Consider the following 26,948-nt stretch of genomic DNA (forward strand, 5'->3'; position numbering starts at 1 on the left):
CGCTTCCAATTAGATTCGCCTCACAAGAAAAAATAAATAAGAAGAATTCGAAGGGGAAAAAAAAATCTCGCCTCCATCTCAAATACGCAAAAGCTTCGGAGGCAGGCGCGCCCGCGTCTCGTCTCGCCGCGGCAGCAACGCCGACTAGCTGGCCAGCTCGGTCGCCGGCGCCACCGCTCGCGCACCGCCCAACGTACGTGTAGCGGGCGACGAGTCTCCCTCCACTCCCTCTCCTCCGACTGCGAGAACGGTCGATCGAGCGGCTCGCGAATGGCGGCACCGGAAGACGGGGAAGACAAGAAGGGGAAGAACAAGCACGGGACCCCGTCGGGCTTCCGCTTCAAGCCCTTCGACCTGGAGCTCGTCGAAATCCTCGACGATAAGCTCCACGGCCGCCCGCTAGACCCCACGCACAACGACATCTTTCACGAAGTGGAGATCCTCGACTTCCACCCTCTCCAGCTCTACGGTATCCACCACCGTCTCTCTCTCTCTCTCTCTCTCTCTCTCTCTCTCTCTCTCTCTCTCTCTCTCTCGTTGCCTCCTACTTCTTCTCCGGCGACGGCTTGGTGCGTATGATTTGATTGGAATGATTTGGGCAGAAACGTACGCCGATGACGAGGAGAATGGCTACATCTACTTCTTCAGCAGGAGGAAGTTCGAGAGCTGCAATAAGAAGCGGCCTCTGCGCAGCGCGGAGGGCGGCGCGTGGAGGAGCACCGGTCTGAAGGGTGTGAAGAGCAACAAATCTGGTGACTCCGACGTCGGCCTGAAGCAGACCTTGGTGTTTCACCAGTGTTTCCCCGGCGACAAGGAGCCCGTCAGAACCAACTGGGGCATGCACGAGTTCACCAAAATCATCGGCCCCCGAAACGAGGTAAATCAAACCACAATTCCACATCTCGTCTCTGTGAATCTGTGTGATGATCCCGCAGGACCATCGATCGAATTCGTTTTGATCCAATCTGTGACTCACAGAATTTTCTGAACTTTTGGCCAAGGTTGCGGATCATGCCGTGTATCGCCTATATAAGATGAGGAAGAACGGCAAGGAGACGCCGGCAGACCTCGCCGCTGACGCTGCCGCGACCGCGAGCATGAACAAGCGAAACCGCACCGAGCGTGGACAAGCGTCGGCGGCGGGACCTAGCAACCAGGCGCCGCCGCCAAGGAACTCCTGGGCGCTACCGAGAGCACCAGGGCCTAGCAACCAGGCGCCTCCGAGAGCGGCGGGGCCAAGCAACTCCCGGGCGCCGCCGGGACCTAGCAGATTCGCGCCGGCTCCAAGCAACTCCGGGGCGCCACCAAGAGCACCAGGGCCTAGCAACCTGGCGCCTCCGAGAACGGCGGGGCCAAGCAACTTTTGGGCGCCGCCTGGACCTAGCAGATTCGTGCCGGCTCCAAGCAACTCCAGGGCGCCACCGAGCGCACAAGGGCCTAGCAACCAGGCGCCTCCGAGAACGGCGGGGCCAAGCAACTCCTGGGTGCCGCCGGGACCTAGCAGATTCGCGCCGGCTCCAAGCAACTCCAGGGCGCCACTGAGTGCACAAGGGCCAAGCAACTCCCGGGCGCCGCCGAGCGCGCCGGCGCCGCGTGGCCATTTCGCTCCCACAGATTCACGGCTGCGGCTGGTTCAGCAGCCTCCAATCGCCGCGAGCCAGGTGGATGAGGATCCGAAGGAATGGGAGTGGGTGCGGCAGGAATTGGAGGGCGACTCCTCGGTTGCGGGCGAACCGCTCGCTGAAGACGAACTTGACGATCTTATGTTGTCAGACGACTCAGCCCTCGAAGAATCATCTGGCGCGCAAGAGGGATGCAACAACGCCGCCGCCGACGCCGCTCGAGGTGACAACAACGACGACTCTGCCGCCGGACGCCGGTGAGGGTGGCTCTCGGCCTCGTCAAGGTGGTGAGGGCAGCGGCAGTCATGGTAGTTAGGCCACGGTTTCTTGAACACTTTTTTTTGAAGCAAGTTTCTTGAACACTTGGATTTGAATTTTCCCTGACCGACATATTTCCGTCGTATTTTCGTCATATTCTGATCTGTCCGATACATTTCTGTTAAATTCGTATTGTTCAACTTTCTACTCTTTTTTTCCTGTCCGATGGTTGTTCGTAATTGTCTACTTCACTAGTTTTATATATGTACTTCTGTGTGAGACATAATCTTGGTGATATGATGATGCTTTATGATACTGGTTTGCTAGTTCTAAGTCTTATCTTTTTGCTTATACTGATGCTTAACATCTAAGATTTGGATTCATAACTTTAATTTGAAATTGGTTTTAAGGATTTTTTATCATAATTTATTTTTTATATTTGTTTTTAGATCGTTAATAACGCGCGTGTGTGTATATATATATATATATAAAGTTATATTTTTCAAATAATATTTTAATTATAAATAAGTGATTTCGCTTATGCTTTTAAAAAAACAAAAAGATGAGGCCGTAAAATGCTAGAATGTACTCCTATGTTGTTAGTTTTCTTTTGCTCGAGATGAGTTGGATCTCCGCGTCACTTGATTTTTGGTATTGGCGTAGGTGCTTGGGAGTAGTTACGTTTGTAGATGAAAAATTAAATTAAGTTTGGGAAGGGCGGGAATATATGGGAGCTGGAGAGTTACGTTTAAGCCACACTGTACGTAATTTCGTTGATGTATTGTTCGGTTAATTAATTTCTCACGTTAGAGGATCAAAGGAAATTTATTCCTCACTTATTATATCACGAGATTATTGCCTCTCAATCCCCCCTAACTCTAACCCATTCCCTTCAGCCTTCACCATTGCTAATGTTGGCTCAATCTCTTTTCAAGTTTGAAGTACTAATAGTCTAAACTTTTTCTTAGCAGCTGGCACTGATGTTTTGTGTTGTTAATTTATCCCTCGTCACGGGGGCAGCAGGGAAGGGGAAGTGGAGTCGCGGCCGAGGAAACAAAAAAGAGAAGTTGCTGCGCATGCCCGGTGCTCGGAATAAGGCGAGCCGTCCTGCTCGATGACCATGCTTCGGCTTGTCATAGCCAATGCGAGCGAACCGAGCCGAGTATTCTCGCCCTGCCGCTGGAGCCGAGTAACGAAACGTCGGATTTGTCCACGCGTCGCACGTCCAAATTGGGATTGCACGAGCTAAAGTTTGCAGCCAGTATCCACCAAAATTTGAAGGACTATATTATCTATTATCCCTTTTGTTTACCGCCTTTGCTAATATGCAGTTGCCTGAAAATTTTTTAACGTGTCAATTGATTATTCCGTCCATCAGATTTATTTTAAGATGTGTACATGCTATTGGGTTTGGGCTGGTGGATGGAGATCCCCATATGCATATGAATTGATTAACACAAATAAAATTTTCAGTCACCTGATCAATAGGTGGACCCTTTGTTTACAACCGTATGTATTGTGGAGATGTCTAGTTATATTGTCAAATTTTAATTTGGATTTTCCATCTAATTATCAAATGTAATTATAAATAGTTATAGTGTAATTACAATATATTACCCATGTTTCTTGTTATAAGATGTTTGACTATCCATAGATTTATATGAAATACTAATAATTCTGAATACATATACATACATACATATATATATATATATATATATATATATAAGGTTCATATATAAATTTAGTAAAAATCAAAACATTTTATAACATTAATCGGAACGAGTAGCAGCTAGCATGTTAGTGAAATGTAAGTTAAAAACGTTTTGATAGCTCATTGGGAAATACACACGTCCCCAACTCGTTAATTCGCGCGTTTGATCCTGTAGCTCGCATTAGGGCAAATGAAACGGTCAAATTTTTGTTTGCCCTAAATCTATTGAAAGATCTAGCAATTCCCATTTCAATTTGGGGCTCAGGTGTTCATAGTTCAAATAGGCCCGATTGCTTGCGTCCGCCAGCTGGCACCCCTAGATTCTGCTCTCTCTCTCTCTCTCTCTCTCTCTCTCTCTCTCTCTCCTCCCTTTCAAATACGCCGCCGCGGCCGCAAAGCTCGACGCGTCTCGTCTCGACTCGCCGCGTCCACACTTGACTCCAACCCTAACAAGCTCGCTCGCCGGCGCCACCGCCACCGCGAGCGCGCGCGCGCGCGCACACCACCCGCGCGCCGTGTAGCGGCTCGATGGCCCCCTCCGCTCCTCCGATTCCGAGACCGGGCGATCGGGCGGCGAGCATGGCGGCACCCGAGGACGGGGAAGACGGGAAGAGGAAGTGGGCGAACAAGCACGGGATCGCACGGGGCTTCCACTTCGTGCCCGACGACCTGGACCTCCTCGACATCCTCGACGACAAGCTCCGCGGCCTCCTGACCGACCCCGCGCACGACGCCGTCTTCCACGATGTGCGCATCCTCGACTTCCACCCCGCCACGCTCTACGGTATCCGCCGCCTCTCTCTCTCTCTCTCTCTCTCTCTCTCTCTCTCTCTCTCTCTCTCTCCTTCTTCTTCTTCTTCTTCTCCGGCGATGCCGCGATGGGCTGGGTTCGATTGGGGATTTGATTCGGGTGGATTGGACTAATTTTTGGCGGCAGAGATGTACGCCGAGGACGAGGTGGACGGCTGCATCTACTTCTTCAGCAGGAGAGAGTTCCGGAGAGCCAAGAAGAAGAAGACAATGCGCGCGGCGAAGTACGGCCAGTGGAAGGTCTTCGGTTCCTGCAAGACGATTGGCGCCGTCGCCGTCGGCAGGAGGTACACCTTGGAGTTCTACGAGCGTAGGTTCGACAGCAGCAACAACCACTCCGTCAGAACCAACTGGTGCATGCACGAGTTCCTCAGGATCATCGGGCCTGAAAACGAGGTAGTATTCCATATTGCATCCTCCTGTAGTCCTGTATGATCGAATTCATTCATTTGGTGTAATTTGGATGCAATTTGTGTAATCTTGGGATATTGACTTGTAAAATTTTCTTTTACTTTGGCCAAGGTTTCGGGTCTTGCTGTGTACCGCCTATACAACAAGATGGCGACGACGATCGGCGAGGAGAAGGCGGAAGACAACCCCGTGGACTGTGCTAAGAACATGAACCACCATGGACAAGCGTCAGCGGCGGGCATGGCTGTGCCACCGTGTGAGCTGGGCCGCTGGTACGCCTACGGGTACGGTGCCGCGGCGGACCCGATGCCTATCATCTACTGGGCGCCGCATACGGCGCCAGAGTATGGCTGGTGGGCGCCACCGCCGCCGCCGAACACTTAAGCGCCACCCGCTGCAGAGTACCAGCCGCCGCCGATGGATTCAGCTGCTGCGAGCACGCTGGGCCACAAGGGCAAGCGCAAGAGCGAGGCGTCGGCGTCGATGACCAGTACCGACCACGCCAGATCAACGAACACTTCAGCGCCACCCTCTGCGGACTACCAGCCGCCGCCGCCGCCGCCTTCACTGCAGGGCACCGAGAACATCTCCGGATCCGGCGACGTCGTCGGGCATGAGGACGATTGGGAGCAGGTCTCCGTTGCCGAAGCCGACAACGCCGGAGCTGCTCGAGGGTGATGAGTGGTGACCATGGGAGCTGCTCCAGCGTTCTTAGTACAAATTTCCACCAAATTCATATTCTTCGACTCATGAACTCGATCTTTGCGTTCTGACTGTTTGGCTATCACTTCACTAGTTCTACCGCAATGCTGATCTACAATTACAAGTAATGACCCTCAAAAAAAATTACAAGTAATGGGGCGTAATGATCTATTTGTTGCTTTACAAAGTGCTGTTTGCTGGTTTAGAAATGCTCGAGTATATGCTCGCTCTCTGCATGAGTTTTCCCTCGCTGGAGCAATCATGTGGAGTAGTTTCATATGGGGAGTGGATTTTAAACCCTCGAGTACATACATATTATTGTTTCATATGAAAATGGTGAGAGTCTGTGCCTGGTTAAATCAGCGAATTATTCACAGTCCAATTTGGGCTCTGTTTCGGGCAAAGCGACAAGCTCATGTGCACATTTGGATTGAGGTTTGAGAGGCCTTCCAATTCTCATATGCAAATCAGCACACGCCTAAGTAGTTTTTTTACCCACTAACTACATTAGTTCTTTTAGAAGTAAACCACGTCATTGGATAGCCATAGCCGTTCATTTTATCCACCGCCGGAGCATTACTAGTAAGTCATCCCTCCACATATCTCAACATCCATTCCTAATAGAAGAGGGCAAGAGCAATATAAGAGTATTTGGTTATAAAATATCAATAGGGGATTTGATTCAGGTGGATTCGACTAATTCTTCTACGGTATCCACGATGCTCTATTGAACGGAACCAGACCGAGGCCACATTCAGGTGAGGGTAGCTAAGTTAACTTAACTGACAAAAAAAACATAGTAATACATTAATATATGATTAATTAATTATTAATTATTAAAAATACAAAATAGATTAATATGATTTTTTAAAACAAATTTTCTATAAATTTTTTTAAAAAAAATACACTGTTTAACAGTTCGAAAAATATATGTACGGAAAACGAGAGACGTAAGTTATCCTACCCATACACTACCCATACAGCCGAACACGGCCCGAATTGAAGTTGCAGCTGCCGGTGAGGCCGACGTGATTGCGGCTTGGCGCCGTGGCGGGAGCCGTAACGAGCGAGGAGTTCGACTGTACTATCTGGAGTCGGTTTATTACATCCGTCATCCTGTGTGCCACAGTTATTCTGTCTCTTAACTCGATTCTATGCCTGTCACGTAAGAGAAAATTGATTTTTTGACACTAGTAAGATTAAGGTTTAATTATTTAACATCTTAGTCCACTGTTATTGACACATATTGTACTTATATCAACGTAAACAATTAACCGACGAATAAAATGTCAAATCATCAAATTTATCTTGCATCGTCATATCAGCCGTAACTAAAGTCGATTTAAATCTCTCAATATAAATAAGTTGGGTAGCCTGCGCAATTGCGCGGATAAAACTAAAACAAATATATATATATATATATATATACAATTATATAAGATCATCTATATTTTTTAAATATATTTTTTATTTAAAAATAGAATGTACGACTTGCTAGCTAAATCTGCCATCAGTCATAACTTATTGCACGTTATTTCTAGCATGTGGAACACATATTTCTATGATACATTATTATTGAGGAAAACAATAAATTAAATAAGTATGTATATTATATTCCTTTAATATAATATAGTTATTAAAGGTAAAGTGGCCTATCTATATATGTCATTTTTTTCTTATATATGTTTCTCAATGATCTCATTCATAATAAAATCAATCTAGATTGTCCATATTTTGTAATCAAATGCACCATATCCATTTATACTATCACCTTAATAGAAATAATTTGTCTACCATGCATATCTTCCCATCTTTTACTCTGTCTATTATTGATACCTCTGTCAATTTCATTGTTGCTCTTACTCAAGCTTAGTTGTTCCTGTGACATCTTCCATGCTCTCAAATTGGGCATATTTATGGATTGTGTGATATTTGTCATACAAACTTTCTCTATTTCTAAAAACACAATTGATTTCATATGCATACACACACTATTATAATCTTCTCTATTTCTAAAAACACAATTGATTTCATATGCATACACACACTATTATAATCTTAACCATTGGGGCATTGTATCTCGAGGTACATATTTTTTATAAAAAATATGGTACCTCGAAGTTAATCTTAGTGGTATTACTTTTTAAGACCGTTAAAAAAGCTCTAAGCATTGCGATCATGTGAAGTTTTTATTCAAAATTTAGCATTTTATACCATTAAAAGGGATGGGAGACAGTTTTCCTTCATTTGAAATTATTATTCTCATGATCTGAGAAAAAAAAGAACATTTTGTTACGCTCTATGCAATGCTAGCGCATTTAAGAATATACATGTTAACTTTGCAGAAACCATCTTGTTTCTCTTAAAACGTCATAAATCTTTGATTCTTAAACTTTCCATGACGCATACATCTGAATATCTGATGCATGGTAGCTAGGGACATGAATATACGTTTTATCCTGTTAGTTGGTTAATTATATGATTGTTTACCTTTGCTCCCAAATACCGTAGTTTTCTTTTCATGCATCAGACGGCTGTCAGATGGTAGGAGCATCCGCCCTCGGAGCCAAACACGCCCGACGGCTAGGCAATAATCTAATTAGTACTCATGTTTTTCTATAATAAAACAACCTAATCATACTCGATTACGGTAGGAAACAAATCAAGATACCATTATCCGGCTCAACTCAAATACAATTCAATTTTCGATTTAAAATATAATATCAGTTTTTTTATGAATTTTTGTCTAAAATTGTGACGGTATTTCTTATATAACTGTAGTTACAAATCTATAATATTATAATTTGGTCATGCTATGATCATGGGGATTTTTACTACATAATTCTGCATACGTTAGTTGAATTGGATTCTGTATACGACTGTTATTTCCTACTTTCCATATTTGTAATATGCATACAATTATTGTAATATGCATACAATTATTAAAAGTATAAATATATTTAATATACTTATGTTTCTGTAGATATAATTATATTTTATATACAACTATTGTTTTTACTCTATAATATATAACTTAGTTCCATCGTAATCATAATCTAACGCAAAAGATTTTAATCTACCATTGAGTGGTTAGGGCATGTTCAAAGGTAAAGTGCATCGTAGGCTCTATCTCAAGCCACGTTAGCAAAAAGATACTATTTTATAATGATACGTACAAAGGTAGAGTCAGGTGTGGTTTCTTCATTAATGCAATAAAATATTTTTTATTAAGCTAGTTTCCTTTTTATACATTCTCATGCAAGAAAGTTTTTTTTAATAAATGTTAAGAGTCGACTCTAAGCCGTTGCCATACATAGCAACAACTTTTCTCTCTCCTTCTATCTCTTTTCACCACATCATCAAATTTGCTTACGTGGCAACTGAGAGAGTCAGCTAACATACACCTTGTACGTGCCCTTAATAATTAAAATAATTGAGAGAGTCGGCTAACATACACCTTGTACGTGCCCTTAATAATTAAAATAGTATTTGCTTGTGCCTATTTAGGCTTAACATGCATGAGTCTATTCCATGCTTAAGCGCCATGTGCACGCAGATATGGATGTCCGATTTACTAATATAATTACGTGCGTTTGACTCCTCGTCAGAGCTGGTTATTTTTTTTCTTTAGGAAAGAATTAGCCGGTATCCTTAAAGATATCTTTGAACTCACGTATTCTCCTTTTTATCTATACCATTGAAATCTGGAGCAATAGAATAGTATAGGTAACTCTGATTAATCTACACTCTGTTATAATCTGAACCTACCATGATCTAATGGTGTATATTTTTCTATTTTTCTCCAATTAACGTGATAATTTCTAGCCTCCAGAGTGAACGTGGAGCCTCTTTTCGGGTTGTCTTTATATTATTATTATTGTTGTTGGGTTATGGCTCAAATAACTTAATTCTAATCCTAGTACTAGTCCTAATCCTAGTCGTAGTACTAGTTCTAGTCCTAGTGCTAGTCTTATTCAATACCTACAAATATAGGCCACCCCTGTACCTGTAATCCGAACCGTTATTAGTGGATTTGTCTCCCGTGGTTTTTTTTCCTCTCTATCTTAGAGGGGTTTTTCCACGTTAAATCCTGTGCCTTGATCTATTATTTCCAATAAGTGGTATCAGAGCTATCGGTTGGAAGATCTGATGTACTCGGCGGGGGCGTGATCCAATCTACCCCGGTTGCGGCTTTCATCGTCACGTCTTTTGCCAGCGGTATATCTCGTTGTTTCGTCCGGCCGCGTCGTCGTCGTGCGTTTCCTGCCGCGGCACAGCAGCAGCGATCGTCGCTTCTTCTCACGCATAGCGCAGCAACAACTACGTGCCTCTCGTCCTGCATTGGCCGCACATGAGCAGCAGCCCGTCCTCTGCACGTCATAGCAGCAGTGCTGAAGCCTTCCTCTCCAACTCACGCATGTTTCCCAAGGTGGTGATGATCAATATTCCATTGATTTTTCTACGTGCACACGATGGCTACACCACGAAGATTTTTTTCTCCGTGGAACCTATCATATTTTAATCTGTAATTTTTCTCGAACGTGTCTACCAAAAATAGACATTGAGAAGTTTGACGGCAAGATCAGTTTCAGCATATGACAGGTTCTGATGAGAATTTTCTTCTGCAAGCTGGCATTTGGAAGGGGAAAAAACAATTCTCTGAGAATATTTTGATTCCTGTTTATCACTTTGATCAAATTTCCTGGGAGATTTTAATACTTCGTTTCGCTGTTCCGTGGGTTCCTCCAATTTATACCAACAATTTCAGAATTTGATCCTACGGCGAGTTTTGAAGTATTATTCAATGCTCTTGTTTTGATCGCGTAATTTCAGAGAAACTGCTATGAGCACATGACTAATTTTTCATGAGGTTTATTAGGAGATTCAAGTACTTCGTTTTGGTTCGCATCTCTGTTGGGTTCTACCAATTTATACCAACAGGTTTAGGGTTTTATTCCCATTGCGAGTTTGAAGTATGGCTCACTGCTGCTCCTGTTCAAAACAAGCGAGATTCTCGTTGTCCTCAAGTTTGGTTCGTGCTTATTATAGTCCAAAAGACTATTTGCCGCAAGATGATTTTATCTACATGAGGTTTATGATGATTTATGATTTTTATGCTACGAGAGAATTCGTCTCAAGGTGGAGATTGTTAGAGATATGATCCGAATTATTATTTGTAATGTATTTGGATTATATTACTAGTTTCCTACTGGGTTTCTCCTAACCGTTTCCTACTTGGAGTAAGAGTAGGATTAGTTTTCTAATAGAATTCTGTCAGGTTTTTCCTATTATGACTCCTTGATTTTCTCTTATATATCCCTTGTAAGCTGCACGGGAAGGGTGCGACGGCCCGGTGTATTTCTCTACTATTGTAATCATCATCTAATAGTGGTTATTGCCGGTTGGCGCCCGTGATTTTTTTCCGTAAAGGTTTCCACGTTAAATCCTGTGCCTTGATGTATTATTCCCAACAATTATTATTATATAATAGATAGATAGATAGATAGATAGATACTTACTATAATCTACTGAATGTCCACTTGGCTCTGTTGTCAGATCGATCGAAACCAATCTGTCTCCTCCGACAATGGCCGACCGCCTATCCGATCTCCCCGACGACCTCTTGCACTGCATCCTCCGCCTCCTCCCCTCCAAGGAGGCCGCCTCCACCGGCGTGCTCTCGCGGCGGTGGGGCTCGGTCTGGTGGTCGTCCGGCGCCGTCAACCTCGCCGAGCGCTTCGGCTACAGCGACTACATTAATGGCTCCCGCCGCGACGCCTTCCTACGCGCCGCCCACGAGGCTCTCGCCGCCGCCGGCGCCACCGACTTGCGCGTCACCAGGCTCACGCTCGACGTGCACGGGGCGTTCCTGGTCATGTGTCACGAGTTCCTCCTCCACGACGACGGCGAGGTGGACGTGCTCGCCCTCGTGCTCTCCCACCCGGCGGCGCGCCGCGTCGAGGAGCTCCGCGTCGCCGTCTCCCCCGACGAGCGCGCGTGCGACGACGGATGGACCGATAGGGGCAGGTGGGTCCCAAGGGCCTACTTCCTTAGATCCGCCTCCCTGCCGTCGGAGACCCTCCGCGTGCTGGACATCGCCAGGTGCACGAATCTGGTTGTGCCGGCGGCCGCCGCCGCCGAGGCCGCTGCGTTCCCCCGGCTGGAGACGCTGCAGATGCGATACTGCGTCGTGCAGTTCACGCATCTGCAGCGCCTCGTCAACGCCGCGCCGGGGCTCGCCACCGTGCACTTCGAATCCTTATTCATCGACAGCCACAACACATACAATTTGTACCACGACTACGAGTCCGACGAGGAAGAAAGGCTTGCCGGAGTCGACACCGACGACGGCGGCGGCTACCCGTCTGAACCGCGCCTCCTCCTCCGCTTCCCGGCGGCCACCGCGCTCGTGCTCTCATCGTGCCTCTCTAGCATGCACAACCGACGCAAAGGCGGCATCGCGATCGTCGCGCCGAGGCTGCGCTCCTTCACGTACAAAGGCTTCCCCGGCGGTTCTACGTCAAGTCGCCGGCGCCGGACCTGTCAGCGGTGAACCTGCAGTTCCTCGAAGACTTCAACGTGTATCCCGTCGAGGCACGCGCCCACTTCTGGTGGGTCATCGGCAGCTTCACCAACGCCAGGACACTCAAGCTGAAGGTGTGCGCCCTCGACGACCTCGTCGTCGCCGGCAAGGCGAGGCGAGCCGCGCTCCTCCGCTCATTCCCCAGCCTCGAGCGCCTCTCTCTAGAGACAGAGCAGCTGCCGCCGATCAAGAAGGCGGCAATGGCAATCGCCAACCTACTCCGGTGCTGCCCTGCCACCGTTGATCTCGACCTTAAGCTCAGAATTCGGCGGCCGACAAGACCTCCAGCCTCGTGGTCGCTCCATGAAAAAGTTTACCGAGATTTCAGCAAGTCCGTTGCTCTCTTCAGGAGCCGGAAATCGAAGCCGGCGGCGGCGGCAGAGGTCTGCTCGATCGATGGCGACGACGACGGCGAGGGGATCCCTTCGTTGAGCAGACGATCGTTCACCTGCTTGCAGAGCAGCCTGAGAAGAGTTCGCCTCGAGTTCAGGATGGATTCACCAAACTGCTTTGGTGTTCAGCTCGCCAGATTCTTCGCTCAGAACGCCATGGTTCTGGAAGAAATGCGCATCGACAGCGGCGAGAAAAAGCTGTGCGAGCACATGGATCTCGTCGAACGCTTGTTTGGGGAAGACGACTCGTTGAACATTTCCTTGAAGCAGAAGAATTCCACCGATAGGTCTTGGGTCTTCTCAAGAACTCATCCAGGTACGAGTGGAACAAGCTTCCCAGTGTTACCACTTCAAATCGACAAGAAGTCCTATGACTTAGACTTAGCCTAATATGTACTAAATAGTCTATAATATATATTAAGGGTGTAACAGTCCATCGTATTTCATATCGTGGTTGTCCGTAAGGGTTTTTCACGTTATCTTTATTATGCCTCTATTTTGACTATTTGATTATTGACTGATTTGGCACGTCATTTTTTCACTCCAGCGGCCCAGTGAAATAAAACTGTAGCTGATTTCACTCCTTGGTGGTGTAAAGATAGTAGCAAAATCAGTGTTAATAGTTTGATGTAGGTGATCATTATGGCCGAAAATGAAGTTAGGAGAATTATATATTCTTTTTCTATAGTGAAATTGCAAAGGAGGATAATTATATTATGATTTGTATAACACCTTAAAAATTTAGAACATGCCGATTCTTTAAATTTATTTTGATGATTTCTTCAAATCAGGAAAATATAAAGAAGATTTTAATCTACAATAATTTTATCTTTTGATATATTTTAATCAGGAAAATATTTCCGGTTTTCTATCTAAACTTTCTTGATCAACATTTTATTACTAATCCTTTCTTTTACACTACCAAATACCCCTCTTTTTTATATTAAGTCGTTTGACTTTTTTACTAGTCAAAATTTGTTAAGTTTGACCAAGTTCATAGGAAAATTAAGCAACGCTTAAAATATTAATTAGTTTCATTAAATTTTAAGAATATATTTTTATAAAATGTTAGTCTTGTGTTGATAATACTAATACATTTTTCTGTAAACTTATAAAATTTATGGTTATTTGATAATACTAATATATTTTATAAGTCAAACGACTTAAAAATGAAACGGGAATACCAAAATATCGCAAAATCCTTTTACTGCTATTTTCCCTTTTGGCCTCCAGGAGGCCCATATCTTCAGATGCAAGGCCATAAATTAAGCCAGTTGATGGTAAATTTTGTCATCCGGTCAAACTGTATAACTATTTATTATTTATCCCTAGCTAGGGTTGAATTTGTCAAAAATCCCCAATGTCTTCCTTCCTTCACTGAATCTTTATGTGCGCTCGTCTTACCCTAAATCTATAAATACTAGCATTGATACATAGACACTAGAAAAGTACTACAAAAAAGTGAGTATTACAAGTTACAATATAAGATTTGAAATCTATGTTGTTAGGTTTATAGTTTATATATTATAAATATATGAATTTACAATGAAAATACATATTAAAATTGACTTCAGCTACAAATGTATCTTGCCACCAATGAGAATATAACTGCCATGTAGAAGAGCAGGCAACTGGATTTTATTAAGGACCACTTCTAGACACAAGACAAAATTAGATGACGAGGCAATTTCTAGCGTCTAGACAGCCTAGACGACGTTTAGGCGTATTTGATGTATCCGATGCATTAGACAAATTAGATGAATTAGACTACACCTAGACTATGTGCATTTTAGACGGGTTTAATGTCACCCTTCTTATTCACACAATATATTTTCTTTCTCCTTGTCCATTTGCATCATCTCTCCATCTCCTATCCTCTTCCCCACATTCTCTCCATCCTCCCCCTCCTTCCTCCTCCCATCCTCCTCCTATCCCTAGTGGAGAGTGTAATATCCATGACATTTCTTTTTCATCATGGAAGATAAAAAATTCGTCATTAATAAACTTCTGTGACGAATTTATGACGAAATTCGTTTTGTCGTAGAAGTCACGTCACAGAAGTTTCCTTATGACGAAATAGTGTGTTTCGTCATATAACCTCTTATTCTATGACATATCTTGTTTGTCTTAGAATTTTCTTAGCGACGTCATAGAATTGCTTTACAGCTGGACAATAACTGCCACGTGCGAGTGATGTGGTAAGCCACGTGGAAGATACGTGGCATGGGCAATAATTGTCACGTGCAAGTGATATGGCAAGCCACGTGGAAGACACATAGCGCAATACGACTGATCTACGTGTTTGTGTGTGATTGAGCCACGTGGCAATATATGACAATGCCACATGGTTGAATCATTAATCGCCATGTGTTTCTATCCTATTCTCGACATGTGTTTCTATCATATTCTGCCACGTGGACCCATAGGGATCTGACACGTGGATACAACATTTTATGTCACGTGGATAATTATAGTTACAGCATGTGGATATACATTGTTCTGCACGTGATTTTTTTTCATCACAGACATGCTGCTTTTTTACATGTTGGCCATTTTGATCCAGCCAAAAAAACATTCAAACCACAACACCACATAACAAGTTTTGATTAAAAAAATATCACTCAATTACTCAGTGTTTTACAACATGTCTGACAAGCAAATATGTACTGTCTAAACTTAAAATTCTCTGAGCACATCATCCTGAATAATTTTGGTCAATGCCTTACATCTCAGATTTAGCAATGCAGCTTGATCATCGCAAGTATTCAATCCTCCAAATTCTGGATGTTTTCCGGGAGAATTAACTGCATTCATGTGAACGAATGTTATAGATATTTACAACAAACTATGTAGTAAGACAATATTCCTTGTATTTTAGAAATCTCTATAATATTTTTAACATATAACTTATGCAGCGAGTGATAAGTTTTACACCATAGTTATATCCTTAAGATAGAAGAAAAGAATTAGATACATTAAATAGTGACAAGCTAGAGAAGTACTAAATAGTTTGAATATAAACAATTATTTGTTTCCAGAAAGAATAAGGAAAACTTTGGTAAGTACATTTACATGTTTATGGTTGGAAGCAATATTAATGATTTATAATGTTATATTGTCTAATTGAAGGGGTATCATAGACTCAGTCCACTACCTGTATCTTATCTAATACTGTAAAATCAGTACATGAAAAGAACATTTATAAGCTAAGAAAGATATCAATAAAATATATTTCAAAAGACAATGGTAAACAAACAGGACGCTACAACTAGTCAACCAGATTTGGCGCGCGGCACAGCTTCGAGACAGAGAATCACAGGAGGAAAAGCTTACATTGGCTTGCAAGTGAATTCATTCGGTAGTTAACGGAAATGATTGAACTAAACAATTTCAAGGTTTTGTAATGAAATATGAACAGATTCCCAATGTAAGGTTCACATTTGCTATGGTGCATAGACAGGTGAAGCCCTTAAGCAGATATGGAGACCATCTACATAAAATGGGCCAATCTTTATCTACCAAACCTATATTTGACTGCGCTGGGTTCAGACATGAATTGTGCCAGACAATGAAAATGCACAGAGGGTCATTGAGAAGCAGCCAAAAACCGCATATACAAAACATTTCATACAGCAAACACCTAGATCAGCTCCTTTCGGGATTGCATTGATTCATGCAGATGCAGGTTGCGAATGCAGACATGAAAAAAAGAAAACCTAAAAAACTCCATTCCTCTCTTTACTGAATCGTCATGCACGCTGCTACGGTTCACAAGCATCAAAGACGGACTCGCCGCGATGATCTAGGTGGCTCAACTTTTTTTCCACACATCAAAGGAGAAAAAACACACAGCAGAAAATAAAAACTAGATGGTTTAGTTAATTAATCAGAGGGATCACCCAGTCTACGCTGTAGCCGGTGCATGAAGCGGTGGCAGTGAACAACGACGGGCGGAAGCCAAGCGAATACCTTCGACCTCGATCTGAACCGAGACGGGCAGCGACGCCGATGGGACGAGGCTGGCCGCGCCACCCGCTCCGGTGGATCCGTAGCTCCCATGCTCGGCGGCGGTGGAGACTGCTGGCGAGGGCGAGGAACCGTCGCCGCCGAGCCGCCATCTGCCCCGAGCCCCCAAGGCGCCGCCGGCGGTCCGCCGCTCCCACGCACGGCGGCGGTGAAGACCGCGGGTGCAAGCAGTGGGGGCAGACGCCACCCGATTTGGCCGCCTAGTGCCCGCGAGCCGCCGGGCCGCTCCCACACCGGGCGGTGAAGACGGACCAGTGGGAGGGAGGAGAGAAGAGAAGAGGGGATGAGAGGAGATGGCGGCTGTGAGAGCAGGTACAGTAGCAGGCTATAGGCCAGCTATAAACATAGAGGTGGGCTATTAATTTATAGTCAGCTGTACGCGTACTTCAAGACAGAGTGTGTATATAACATGTGGGACCATATAGTAATATTTTGTAGGCAACTATTGTATAAATAGGTTATTAGATTGACTATAAATAAATTAGAACTAGTAGTTGGCTATACATTGAACTTGCTCTGGGAGGACCAGAGGAGAGGAGTGCTGAGGGGGTTTTTATATCTTGCTAGGGTTAGGGTTGCAATGAGAACCATTGGATTGATGATCAACGGTCAAAAAAAGTTGGGCTATTTGGGCTCAAACATGCCTTATTTCTTTCTAGGTCTGTGTAATGATTTCTATTTTCTTTTTTATATAATTCTATTATTGTGAAGTAACACCCAATAATAATTATCTTATATATATCAATATATTTTTATATGTAATAGACTATGTATAAGTTGTCTTGTAGAAGTTTCAAGAATTTTTTGAACTAATTTACTATTTTCCATATGTTAATTGAATTTCTACATGCTTGTTGAAATTAATTCAAAATTGACCTACCAGTGCATCTAATAAGATACCAAAAATTTCACAAAAATTATATCTGGGCTCATATGTTCAATTTTACCCTATGTACGGTTGAAAGATGAAAAATTAAATTGTCTTGTAGGGACAATTTAAATTTCTATCTCCAAACAAGCATATAATAATTACAATAATATCTATATTTGGTCAAAAAATCTGAAAATTAACATGACAACATATTTTTGTCAATAATCTTGCCATAAAAAACTTAAATGTTTTTAATAAAGTGAGACCATACATAGTTCACAAATTGACACATAGTTTCTTATAACTTAAGACAAATGCATCCATTTATGAACAATATATGGTATAACTTTACTAAAACAATTTAAGTTTTTTGTGGCAAGCTTATGGACCAAAAATATGTTGTCATGTCAATTTTCATAATTTTCTGACCAAATAAAGATATTTTGTAATTATTATGTGTTAGTTTGGATATAGAAATTTAAATTGTCCCTACAAGATAATTTAATTTTTCATCTTCCAACTGTACATGGGCTAAAATTGAACATGTGAGCCTAGATATAATTTTTGTGAATTTTTTGGTATCTTATTAGATGCACTTGTAGTTCAATTTTGAATTAATTACAATAAGAAGGTAGAAATTCAATTAACATATAAAAAATAGTAAACCAACTCCAAAAATCTTGAAAATTTTAGAAGACAACTTATATGTAACTTATTACATATGAAAAATATATTGATGTATATAATATAATTATTTTATTGTGTTACTTCACAATGGTGGAATAAAATAAAAAAAGGATACAAGCTAATCATATGTTTAAACTTGTATGCACCTCAAATTTAGACACAATCTTATGTTTAACTTGACTAGCAAGGATGCTCGTGCTTCGCTACAGAAAAAATAGTCATTATATTTTAAAAGACATCACTAAACATATATGAGAGTCACAACATGTGCTTGAAATCTGAATTGGACGTGGATTTTACTTCTGATTCAGGCAAAACTGGTTTCTTTTTTAAAAAACATGCAAAACCATGATATGCAATTTATTTTCAAAACTTACTTTATTTTACATAATTAATATTAACTTGGCCCGGTGTAACGCATGGATATTTTTATTTATTTAATTTTATGCATCGAGGCTTTATATAATTGAAATTAACTTGGCTCAGTGTACGAATGGATATTAATTCTAGTTATTTAATTTTAAAAAATTACGAGCTGCAGCTAAAACGCCAGAAGAAATGATGGCGTCGTGCAGTAGCCGGGGATCGAACGGACGACCTCTCGTCGGTAGAGAGGGTGCCTTATCCACTCTACTATGAATTATTTCCCCTTGGGTACCCATCGGCCTAGTTGCTTGAATTTTACTAGTTGCAAAATAAGAAAAAAAAAAGGAGGAGGAATTAACCCCCGCCCTGTGAGCGGACGTTGGCTAGCGCGCGAAAGAAAAGGGGTAAAGTAACGTCGGCCCGCGGGAGTAGAAAAGAACTAACACGTACCGAAAGTTTCTCGGTATAGCGGCTTAACCATCGGACCACGCAGCATTTTCGGTGTAACAACGGAGCGCGAATTATATTTATATAATCGAACGGCAGACGACCGAATTGTTATTCTCTTTTATAATAGATAAAGAATATGAACTGAAATTAGTAATTATTATGCAACAACTTGTTTATTTTTTTATCTATTTAGGCAGAATAAAACAAATTATATGATAAAGATCCAAGAAATAGTTATTAATATAAAATAATTCAATTAAATGAAAGAACATGACTTTAGAAAAAAACAGGAAAAAGAACCATCAAATTTGGAGTTATTATGAGTGAGAAATACCAATTACAAATTTTAATTGTAGATTAAAAAGAGAAAGTTGAACCATGGATGTGTTCTTCATCTCAATCCACGTGGCAAACTAGCAGTAATCTGTATCATCGGTGACGAATTTTCTCATGTCTTCTATGATGTTATTTTAAATTTCGTTGTAGATGTTGGTACCGAACCACCGTCACATGTGATCCATGACGAAACAAGAAATTTCGTCATACATATTATTTATTCAATGATGAAAACATGCAACGTCATAAGAAAAACGTCATAGATGGATCATTTTCCACTAGTGTATCATTCTCTTCCTCCTTAACTGCGCTTATAAGTCAGTGACGAGGGTAGTGGACACAACACCAGTCTCATGGTCTCCTGCTCCATCTCTTGCTTGCAGCACAGAGGCATCCGCTAGACCAAGGTGCCACGACAATGAGGGCAAGAAGAAGGAAGAAGGTCACCGATCGGTGTGGGCTCCTCATCTTAAGCTACTATCGATGGTGATGAATAGGAAGACTAACAAAGAAGTTGGATCTGGAGATTTTGATTGGCAGCTAACATGGTGGGGCAACTATTTATGTTGCTCACCAGTGTTATGTGCAGGTACATTTACGTAATGCATCATCCTAAGTGGTACTCACGCGTAACATGCTTGGTACCAATGGTACCACGGCTAATACTCATAGGTATCAGTACCATGTATAAGTCTAACTCATATGAGTATCAGATGATATCTATTTGTATCAATTGAGGTGGTATCCACGCGCATAGCAGACTTGGTACTCGTGATATTATGGCTGATATCTGTAGGTATCATATTATACCAATACGTACCTGGCGATACTCATAGCACCATGTATCCAGTCTGACTTACATGAGTATCAGCTTGTACATATAGATATTAGTTCTAGTTTTGTACCAAGACATAGAGAGGGTCACCGTCTCTTCACCAGTCAACGAGCTCTTAAGCTAATGCTCCTTCTTCTATTCTCTTCTCTCTCCTCTTTTCTCCTTTGCTCCAACCTTTCTTCCCTCCAGGGTCGGTGTGGTTGACTCCTAGCATCCTGCTAACAACACCATCATGCTCTGCACACTATTGGTGGTCCTCTTAAGACACGCGGCGCACGAAGGCATGGGCGGGAGGCAGGTTTGCTCTGTTTTGTTTTATTATTTGTATTTGTATTTTCATAACATGAACAGTTTGCACGATTTATTGTGATATAGTCGGACTGAAATTTTAATTTTAGAAATATTTATATTTTGATATAAAGAGAGTACTACTTGCTATTGCTACTCAGCTTTAACAAATGTTGAAAAATTTGTGCGTGTTATATATCCATGCATGACTACACGGCCTAGATTTACACGTAGCATTCAAAGTGGCAGAATACTCAAACCACCTTCTTACTCCCTCTATATTTTTTTTATATAACGCCGTTGACTTTTAGGTCTGACTCTTCGTCTTATTAAAAATATTATGTAATTAATAATTATTTTATTATAATATGATTTATTATTATAGAAACTTTAATTATGCATTATAATTTTACATATTTGGATATAAATTTTAAATAAGATGAATAGTCAAACGTGATTCTAAAAGTCAACGGTGTCATACATATTTTGGAGGGAGTAGTTTGTTACCCATCGTGATAGCGCCATAGCACATGCTAATCTCTCAAAAAAATTTCCATCTGCTTGGAATTTTGAGTGACAGAGGCCACACGCAACCCGCCGTACACGTCAGGTTAATTTGATGAAGGTTATGGTACATATATGGGCAATGTTATGATAACTTGCACTATTAGCGGTAGTAACTATGTATTTTTAATAAGTATGCTAAATACTTTATTTAAATATTTAATAATATATATTTATCAGTTTATCTATTTTAACAAAATTTATCGTACTGTTATATATTCATTCTAAATTTATCCTTCTAAACTTTTTACTACAACTAATATACTAGTGTAGTATAATAAAATCCGATCGTCGAATCTAAAGTAATAAACAGTCCACAACCATTGAGGGTATGTTAAAAAAATCCTACATATATACGTCTACGCCTATTTGTGTTATTCTTTGGGTGTTTCACAAAAAATACTAAACAACATATTTGTGAACAAAAAATAATTTATGAATTAAAATTTTATATAAATCTAAGACTGATAAATAAATTTTGGTAAAAACCTCAAAATCAACATCAAATTTAAGGTTGAAACTCAAATTTTGGCTTATAATAACCATAAGCATAGGTGAAAAGATGAAGTTGATTTTGAGGTTTTTCATCAAAGTTTATTTTCTAGCCTTGACTTTTAGATTGTTAAAAATATGTATATGAAAGTATTATTCATAAATTATTTTTTTGTTTGTAAATTTATCGGTTGGCATTTTTCCAAAAAAAAACAATTACGTCCTAGCAATTCCATCTGCATAAGAGCGTGGCAAAGTTAAGTTAGGAGCTAAATTGTTAATTAAATACTCGCACGCGTTTGCAAATAGACGAACTTGACCTTTACTTTGAATGTTTGAACGGTCACCAATGGCGCGCGACTCGCGGCGCGATTCAGTGGACGACGGTGCATGAGCATGAGTGCTCGCTCACCGGCCGGCGTCACCGCTACTTAAGAAGGCTCGCCGCCGCGTAGGATGTCGACCATATCGTCATCCCAATGGCAGAGCCGACGACACCCAAGAGCCGCCGCGGCAGCAGCAGCAGCACCTCCTCCTTCGCCGTCGTCGTCGTACTACTCCTGTCCGCCGCCGCCGCCGCCGCCGCCGTCGTCGCCGGCATGAGGACCTGCGGCTCCACCACCACCACCATGCCTACGGCGCCGCTGTCGTGCGCCGGAGCCGCGGCGGTGGTCACCACGGCGGTGTCGTGCGTCCTCACCGCCCGGCGGACGCTCGCCGCCCTGTCGCCGCCGTGGTCGTCCTCCTACGTCGCGGGCACCGCGGTCCGCGCGTGGGCGTGGCCACCTCATCACGCGCTCCTCAGGGCTGCGACGAGCTGGGCGCCGCCCTACGTGTACGCGAGCGCTCGCGACGATCTCTCCGGCGTCGCGCGGGACATCGCCGCCGCGGCGCTGGGGGCGGCGGCGTTGCTGCTGGCCACGGCGGCGCCGCTGTTCTTGCTGCAGCGGCGGCGTAACTCGGTCGGCTCCCACTCGTCGAGGGCGGAAGTCGACAAGGTAGGAGGTAAAACGTTGTGAGCAAGACGGACGCGCGGCGTGTGTCACTGTGACGTCACGTACTCACGTACCGAAGAAACTTGTTGTTAATCCGTTTGATTAATTCCATCCATTTGGCCAGAGCAGTTGCGCAGGTTGTCACTGGTTAATTAAGTGGTCGTTTGTTGTTTATCATTTAAGTAATCTTAATTGGCTTCGTTATGATTGTTTGGTTCTTCAAAATTGCCTACAATATATTGTAAAGTTTTGAGTTAGGATCACTAACTTTGAATGCATATGAATTTGTATCTTTTGAGCTATGAATAGAACATCCTGATAAGCTTGATTAGTTGTCTCTGTTGAATATATAAGCACAAAATGATTTATATTTCATAAATAAATGATAACATTAACCCTATAAACTATGATACTCACATCTTCTGATGTATATATGTAAAATAGACAATAAAATATGAACAGATCGCATATAAGAACTATAGCGAAAATGTACTAAGTTTTCTAGTTTTGTTGTGGATCATGTTGACGAGAAACAACACATACCAAAGGAACAACGTCCGGTGTTGGATGTTATTGTCGGCACACAACTCTCGAGTGTAGAGGAAGACAAGCCGTCATTGAAGATCAGCAATCAGTCACACAACGCGCTACCAAAAACCTTATTGCCGCCTTCTCCAGGCACAAGATGTTGAAGGTGAAGGTTCCATAGACCCCTGAACACTGGCGCACGTCAGTGAGCTAGACAGAGTAGTCTACGAAGGACGGCGCAATATGGAGGAGGATGCAACCTAGATTGTCTTTTTCGTATATGACTTCTGCGGTAAGGCGGTGACTTGTTTTATATAGAGATAACGAGACGCATGATCAGGACGTCTGCCTCATCTCTACTTCACGTAAATAAACCGGATGAGTCAAGCGTACCTTATCTATATCATTCACGCGCATGTCGCATGGGTGCGCCTGGCCAGGCGAGCGCGCGCATATGTGTTCCTCTTGTTTTCTTCACCTTGTCTAAAATGGTTAGGAAATCGTCCTTTATAAGGAGATCGTCCTCTCCTAAAATAAGCAAAGTGGACTAAATTTACTCACATATCATCCTATGAGGTGGATTTTTTGTGATTTTTCAAAGAACTAATCTTTATATGAGCCTAGGACCATATATTAATTTCAGCAGTCTCAATATCCTATGGTTCAAATATCCAACTAATTGATTTGTTTTTAAACTTTGCAGCTTTCGCACATCGATCACTTTTGGAGATCTCACACGCCTCCCAAGTCGCACAACTAAGTTGGAGTCCATTGAGGCCTCCGTTAGGTTGTAAAATATAAATCAAAGTCAGATATAATATAGTGTGTGTATTTATGTTGTTAGAAGCATGTATCAAAAAGCAGAATATTAATACATAATGGAATAATTGTGAGCCACACAACAATATACATATATAATATGATATGTTATGGTACTGATAGATATATAGTTACTCTTTTCACGTCTAAGATAGACTAATACCTTCATCTATGTTTCTGCTCTCACAAAAAATAAAGTATGAATATTGTTAAATCTCATATAAATAATCTATATAGCCTGTGTTTTCGGCTAGTAAGAGGATTTTTTAAAAAATTTGACATGAAATATGCAACTACACATGATATATAAGCTTCCTATGTGTTTGGCCCATTTGCGGCCTAACACGTTCCTTTATGAGCTAGATTAATCCACAGTAAAAGATGGGCCAATTGCTTTTATGGGCTAAATTTATTTATGGGCTGAATTCAATGACGGTAAAATGGTGGTCAAATTTGTTTAGGGCCTTCGTTCTTTCACGATACGGTGATAGGCCAAATTCATTTTTGGATCGAATTTATTCCTGAAATATATGTAGGCCAATTCATTTGTGGTTCAAACTTGTACACAAAATGTGGTGGCCCAATTTCATATATGGGCTGAATTTGTGTACATAATGAGATGGGCTGAATTTTGATTTATAGGCTGAATTCATCCACCAAAATATGATGGGCCAATTTCATTTATTGGCTAAATTCGTTCCCGAAAATAGGTGGACCGATTTTATTTATTGGCTTAGTTGCTGCACCGGAAAAAAGTGGACAATTTGAGTCATGGGCTCAATTTATCCCTAGAAAATTGGAGGCCCAAATTATTTTACGGGCTGAATTCATTCGCAAAAGCAAGACGGGCCAAATTGGTTCCTCTGAATTAAGATGGCCCAAATAACTTATGTGCCAAATTACTTTGGAATAAGTCCACCGTAAGTCCCTAAACTTAAAGCCAAGTTTGCTTTTCGTCCCTTAACCGCAATACCAGAAATGTTTACCCCTAAACTCACAGAATCCGTTAAAAAAAGTCTCTCGACAGTATTGACCTAATTTTAACCAGTTTTACTGACGTGGCGTTCGGTGGGTCCCACATGTCAGGTTTTTTAAATTCTCTCTCCTTCTCTTCTATTCTCTACTCTCTCTGCCTTCCTCCGCTCTCCCTCTTCTTCCTTCTCTAGAGCGTGCCGGCGGGGGCGGGCCGGGGGCATCATCTTCTCCAGCCAATCGCCAGCGGCCGCAAGGCTATTGATCGATCCACCATCACCGATGCTCGACGTGAGCATCCCCATCGTCTGTAGGAGGCTGCAGTGCGTGTGTTTGAGCGCCGTGGCAACAGTGAGGCCGGCTTAGGCAAAGGTGTCGTTGATGAGGGCTGCGGCCGTGGGCGGAGGCGTCATAGGAAGATGACGACAGCGCTGACGCGTTGATGAGGAGGAGGGAGGAGGAGCGGCCGGCGAACTCGATGAGGTGGAGGGCATGGACGCCGACGGGTGAGCGGTTGGAGGGCGAGACGACGTCGAAGAGCGTGAGCAGAGCGGGGACGTCGCGTGGCGAGTGGATGTACGCGAGGACTCGGAGCTTCGCCTCGGGGTGAGGCCACGCAACCGTGCGCCGCTTGTAGAAGACAAGGCGCTACGCCGGCTTCACGACCATGGCAAGCAGCGGGCTCACCATCGCCGTGATCAGCGCCGACTTGAACACTAGCATCGTGAACTACTGGTCGCTCATGATCTGCACAAACAAACAAACAATTAATCATGATTTGCATGGCGATTAACAACTAATGTGTCAGTGCGGAGGCCGCTCAGTGCGAAGAAGAGCGGGAGCAGAAGTCCCACCACAAAAGTCCTCCACCTTCTCCACCGGCGCCACCCCGACTGGCCCATTCGGCACGGCGAGCCCGAACACGAAGCGCCGAATATTGTGTGCGTGCCGCTGGCGTCCGCCACTAGCGCCACCACCATGACGCCGATCAGCACCAAGCACTCGCGGACCGCGCCGACCACCTCCCCCTCCACGGTACGCCTCGCCAGTCGAAGCAGCATGGGCCGGACCAGCCGACCAGGAGGTAGCTGACGCCGAAAATGACGATGCCTGACTTGAGCGTCCACGTTGTCTGTAGGAGGCTGCAGCGCGTGTGTTTGAGCGCCGTGGCAATGGCGAGGCCGGCCCAGGCACTCTGGAGGAGGAGGGAGTTAGGAAGAAAAGGGAGCAAGGGAGAGAGAGAAAAATTAAAAAAAAATCTAACATGTGGGACCCACCAGACACCACATCAGCAAAACCAATTAAAAGTTGGGTCAATACTGCCGAGGGGTCTTTTTTGAACAGATTTTATGAGTCCAGGGGTACACATTTCTGGTATTACGGTTAAGAGATGAAAAAAAAATTGGCTTCAAGTTTAGAGACCTCTTATAGACTTTTCCAATTACTTCACGGGTAATGGATGAGCCAAATTGAAACACGTAGTTTATGGGCTGAATTCGTCCTCAGAAAATGTGGGCCATATCTCGGCCGATGCAAAGGCCATCTTATTTCTGAGGATATCGTGTCTATTTATCTAGTCCCGTTTACGTATGAAACCTGTTCAAGTGTTTAATGGTCCATTCACGACGGATAAATGACTCGTTAAATGGGAATTTTAAGACTAGTATACACTGCAATAATTACTGCGAGGACATCTATGATCATATTGATTCACCGCCTAGTGTAACCAATACAGGCAGAAAATTTACGCCTACTGCTAACCCTACGGCCCAATGAAATTGGCCCATTTTGTGGCCCAACAGGATAATGGGCTAATTCCTTTTGTAGGAGGAATTCCTCCACGGAAAAGTGTTGGGCTAAATTAACTTATGGGTCAAAATCGTTTACGGAATGAGCTGGGCCAAATTTGATCCCTATGCTGAACTCGTCCACCGAAACATAGTGGACCAATTTAGTTTAATGGATTGAATTCAGCCAGGGCCAATTTTAGTTATGGGCTTAGTTCGATCCCCCAATTTAGGTGGGCCAATTACATTTATAGGCTGACTTCTATCAGTGAAAATATGTCAGGCCGAATTTATTTATGGATTGAATTCATCCAGGTCCAATTTCATTTACGGGCTGTGTTGTTGCACCGGAAATACGAAAAGTCTAATTCGCGCGCGCTCGCTCGTTCCGAGGGAGCGCGAACACTCCTCCTCCTCTCCTCGTTGCAGGCCCAGCAAGG

General features: G+C 43.1%; 2 protein-coding genes across 2 annotated transcripts; both read left to right on the top strand.

Moving 5' to 3' along the window:
* The first annotated feature begins 83 nt into the window (after positions 1-83).
* LOC102711467 (translation initiation factor IF-2-like) lies at positions 84-3,494 on the top strand. The gene is made up of 4 exons (XM_006662290.2): positions 84-469; positions 603-877; positions 1,002-1,879; positions 2,901-3,494. Exons 1-4 carry the CDS (start codon positions 271-273, stop codon positions 2,974-2,976), a joined length of 1,428 nt encoding a protein of 475 aa, XP_006662353.2. The 5' UTR covers positions 84-270; the 3' UTR covers positions 2,977-3,494.
* Positions 3,495-4,173: 679 nt separating this feature from the next.
* LOC102711737 (NAC domain-containing protein 72-like) lies at positions 4,174-5,837 on the top strand. Its single transcript, XM_040527994.1, has 4 exons — positions 4,174-4,378; positions 4,532-4,800; positions 4,927-5,104; positions 5,216-5,837. The coding sequence occupies exons 1-4, from the start codon at positions 4,174-4,176 to the stop codon at positions 5,491-5,493; spliced, it is 930 nt and encodes a 309-aa protein (XP_040383928.1). The 3' UTR covers positions 5,494-5,837.
* Positions 5,838-26,948: the final 21,111 nt, after the last annotated feature.

The sequence above is a fragment of the Oryza brachyantha genome, chromosome 10 (assembly GCF_000231095.2).
Source record: "Oryza brachyantha chromosome 10, ObraRS2, whole genome shotgun sequence".
In the NCBI taxonomy this organism is placed as follows: domain Eukaryota; kingdom Viridiplantae; phylum Streptophyta; class Magnoliopsida; order Poales; family Poaceae; genus Oryza; species Oryza brachyantha.

Coding starts and splice junctions, on each gene's coding strand:
- LOC102711467 (XM_006662290.2), top strand. CDS start 271: ATGGCGGCACCGGAAGACGGGGAAGACAAGAAGGGGAAGAACAAGCAC. Junction 470..602: donor CCACCCTCTCCAGCTCTACG/GTATCCACCACC, acceptor TGATTTGGGCAG/AAACGTACGCCGATGACGAG. Junction 878..1,001: donor TCATCGGCCCCCGAAACGAG/GTAAATCAAACC, acceptor CTTTTGGCCAAG/GTTGCGGATCATGCCGTGTA.
- LOC102711737 (XM_040527994.1), top strand. CDS start 4,174: ATGGCGGCACCCGAGGACGGGGAAGACGGGAAGAGGAAGTGGGCGAAC. Junction 4,379..4,531: donor CCACCCCGCCACGCTCTACG/GTATCCGCCGCC, acceptor TTTTGGCGGCAG/AGATGTACGCCGAGGACGAG. Junction 5,105..5,215: donor CTGGTACGCCTACGGGTACG/GTGCCGCGGCGG, acceptor CACCCGCTGCAG/AGTACCAGCCGCCGCCGATG.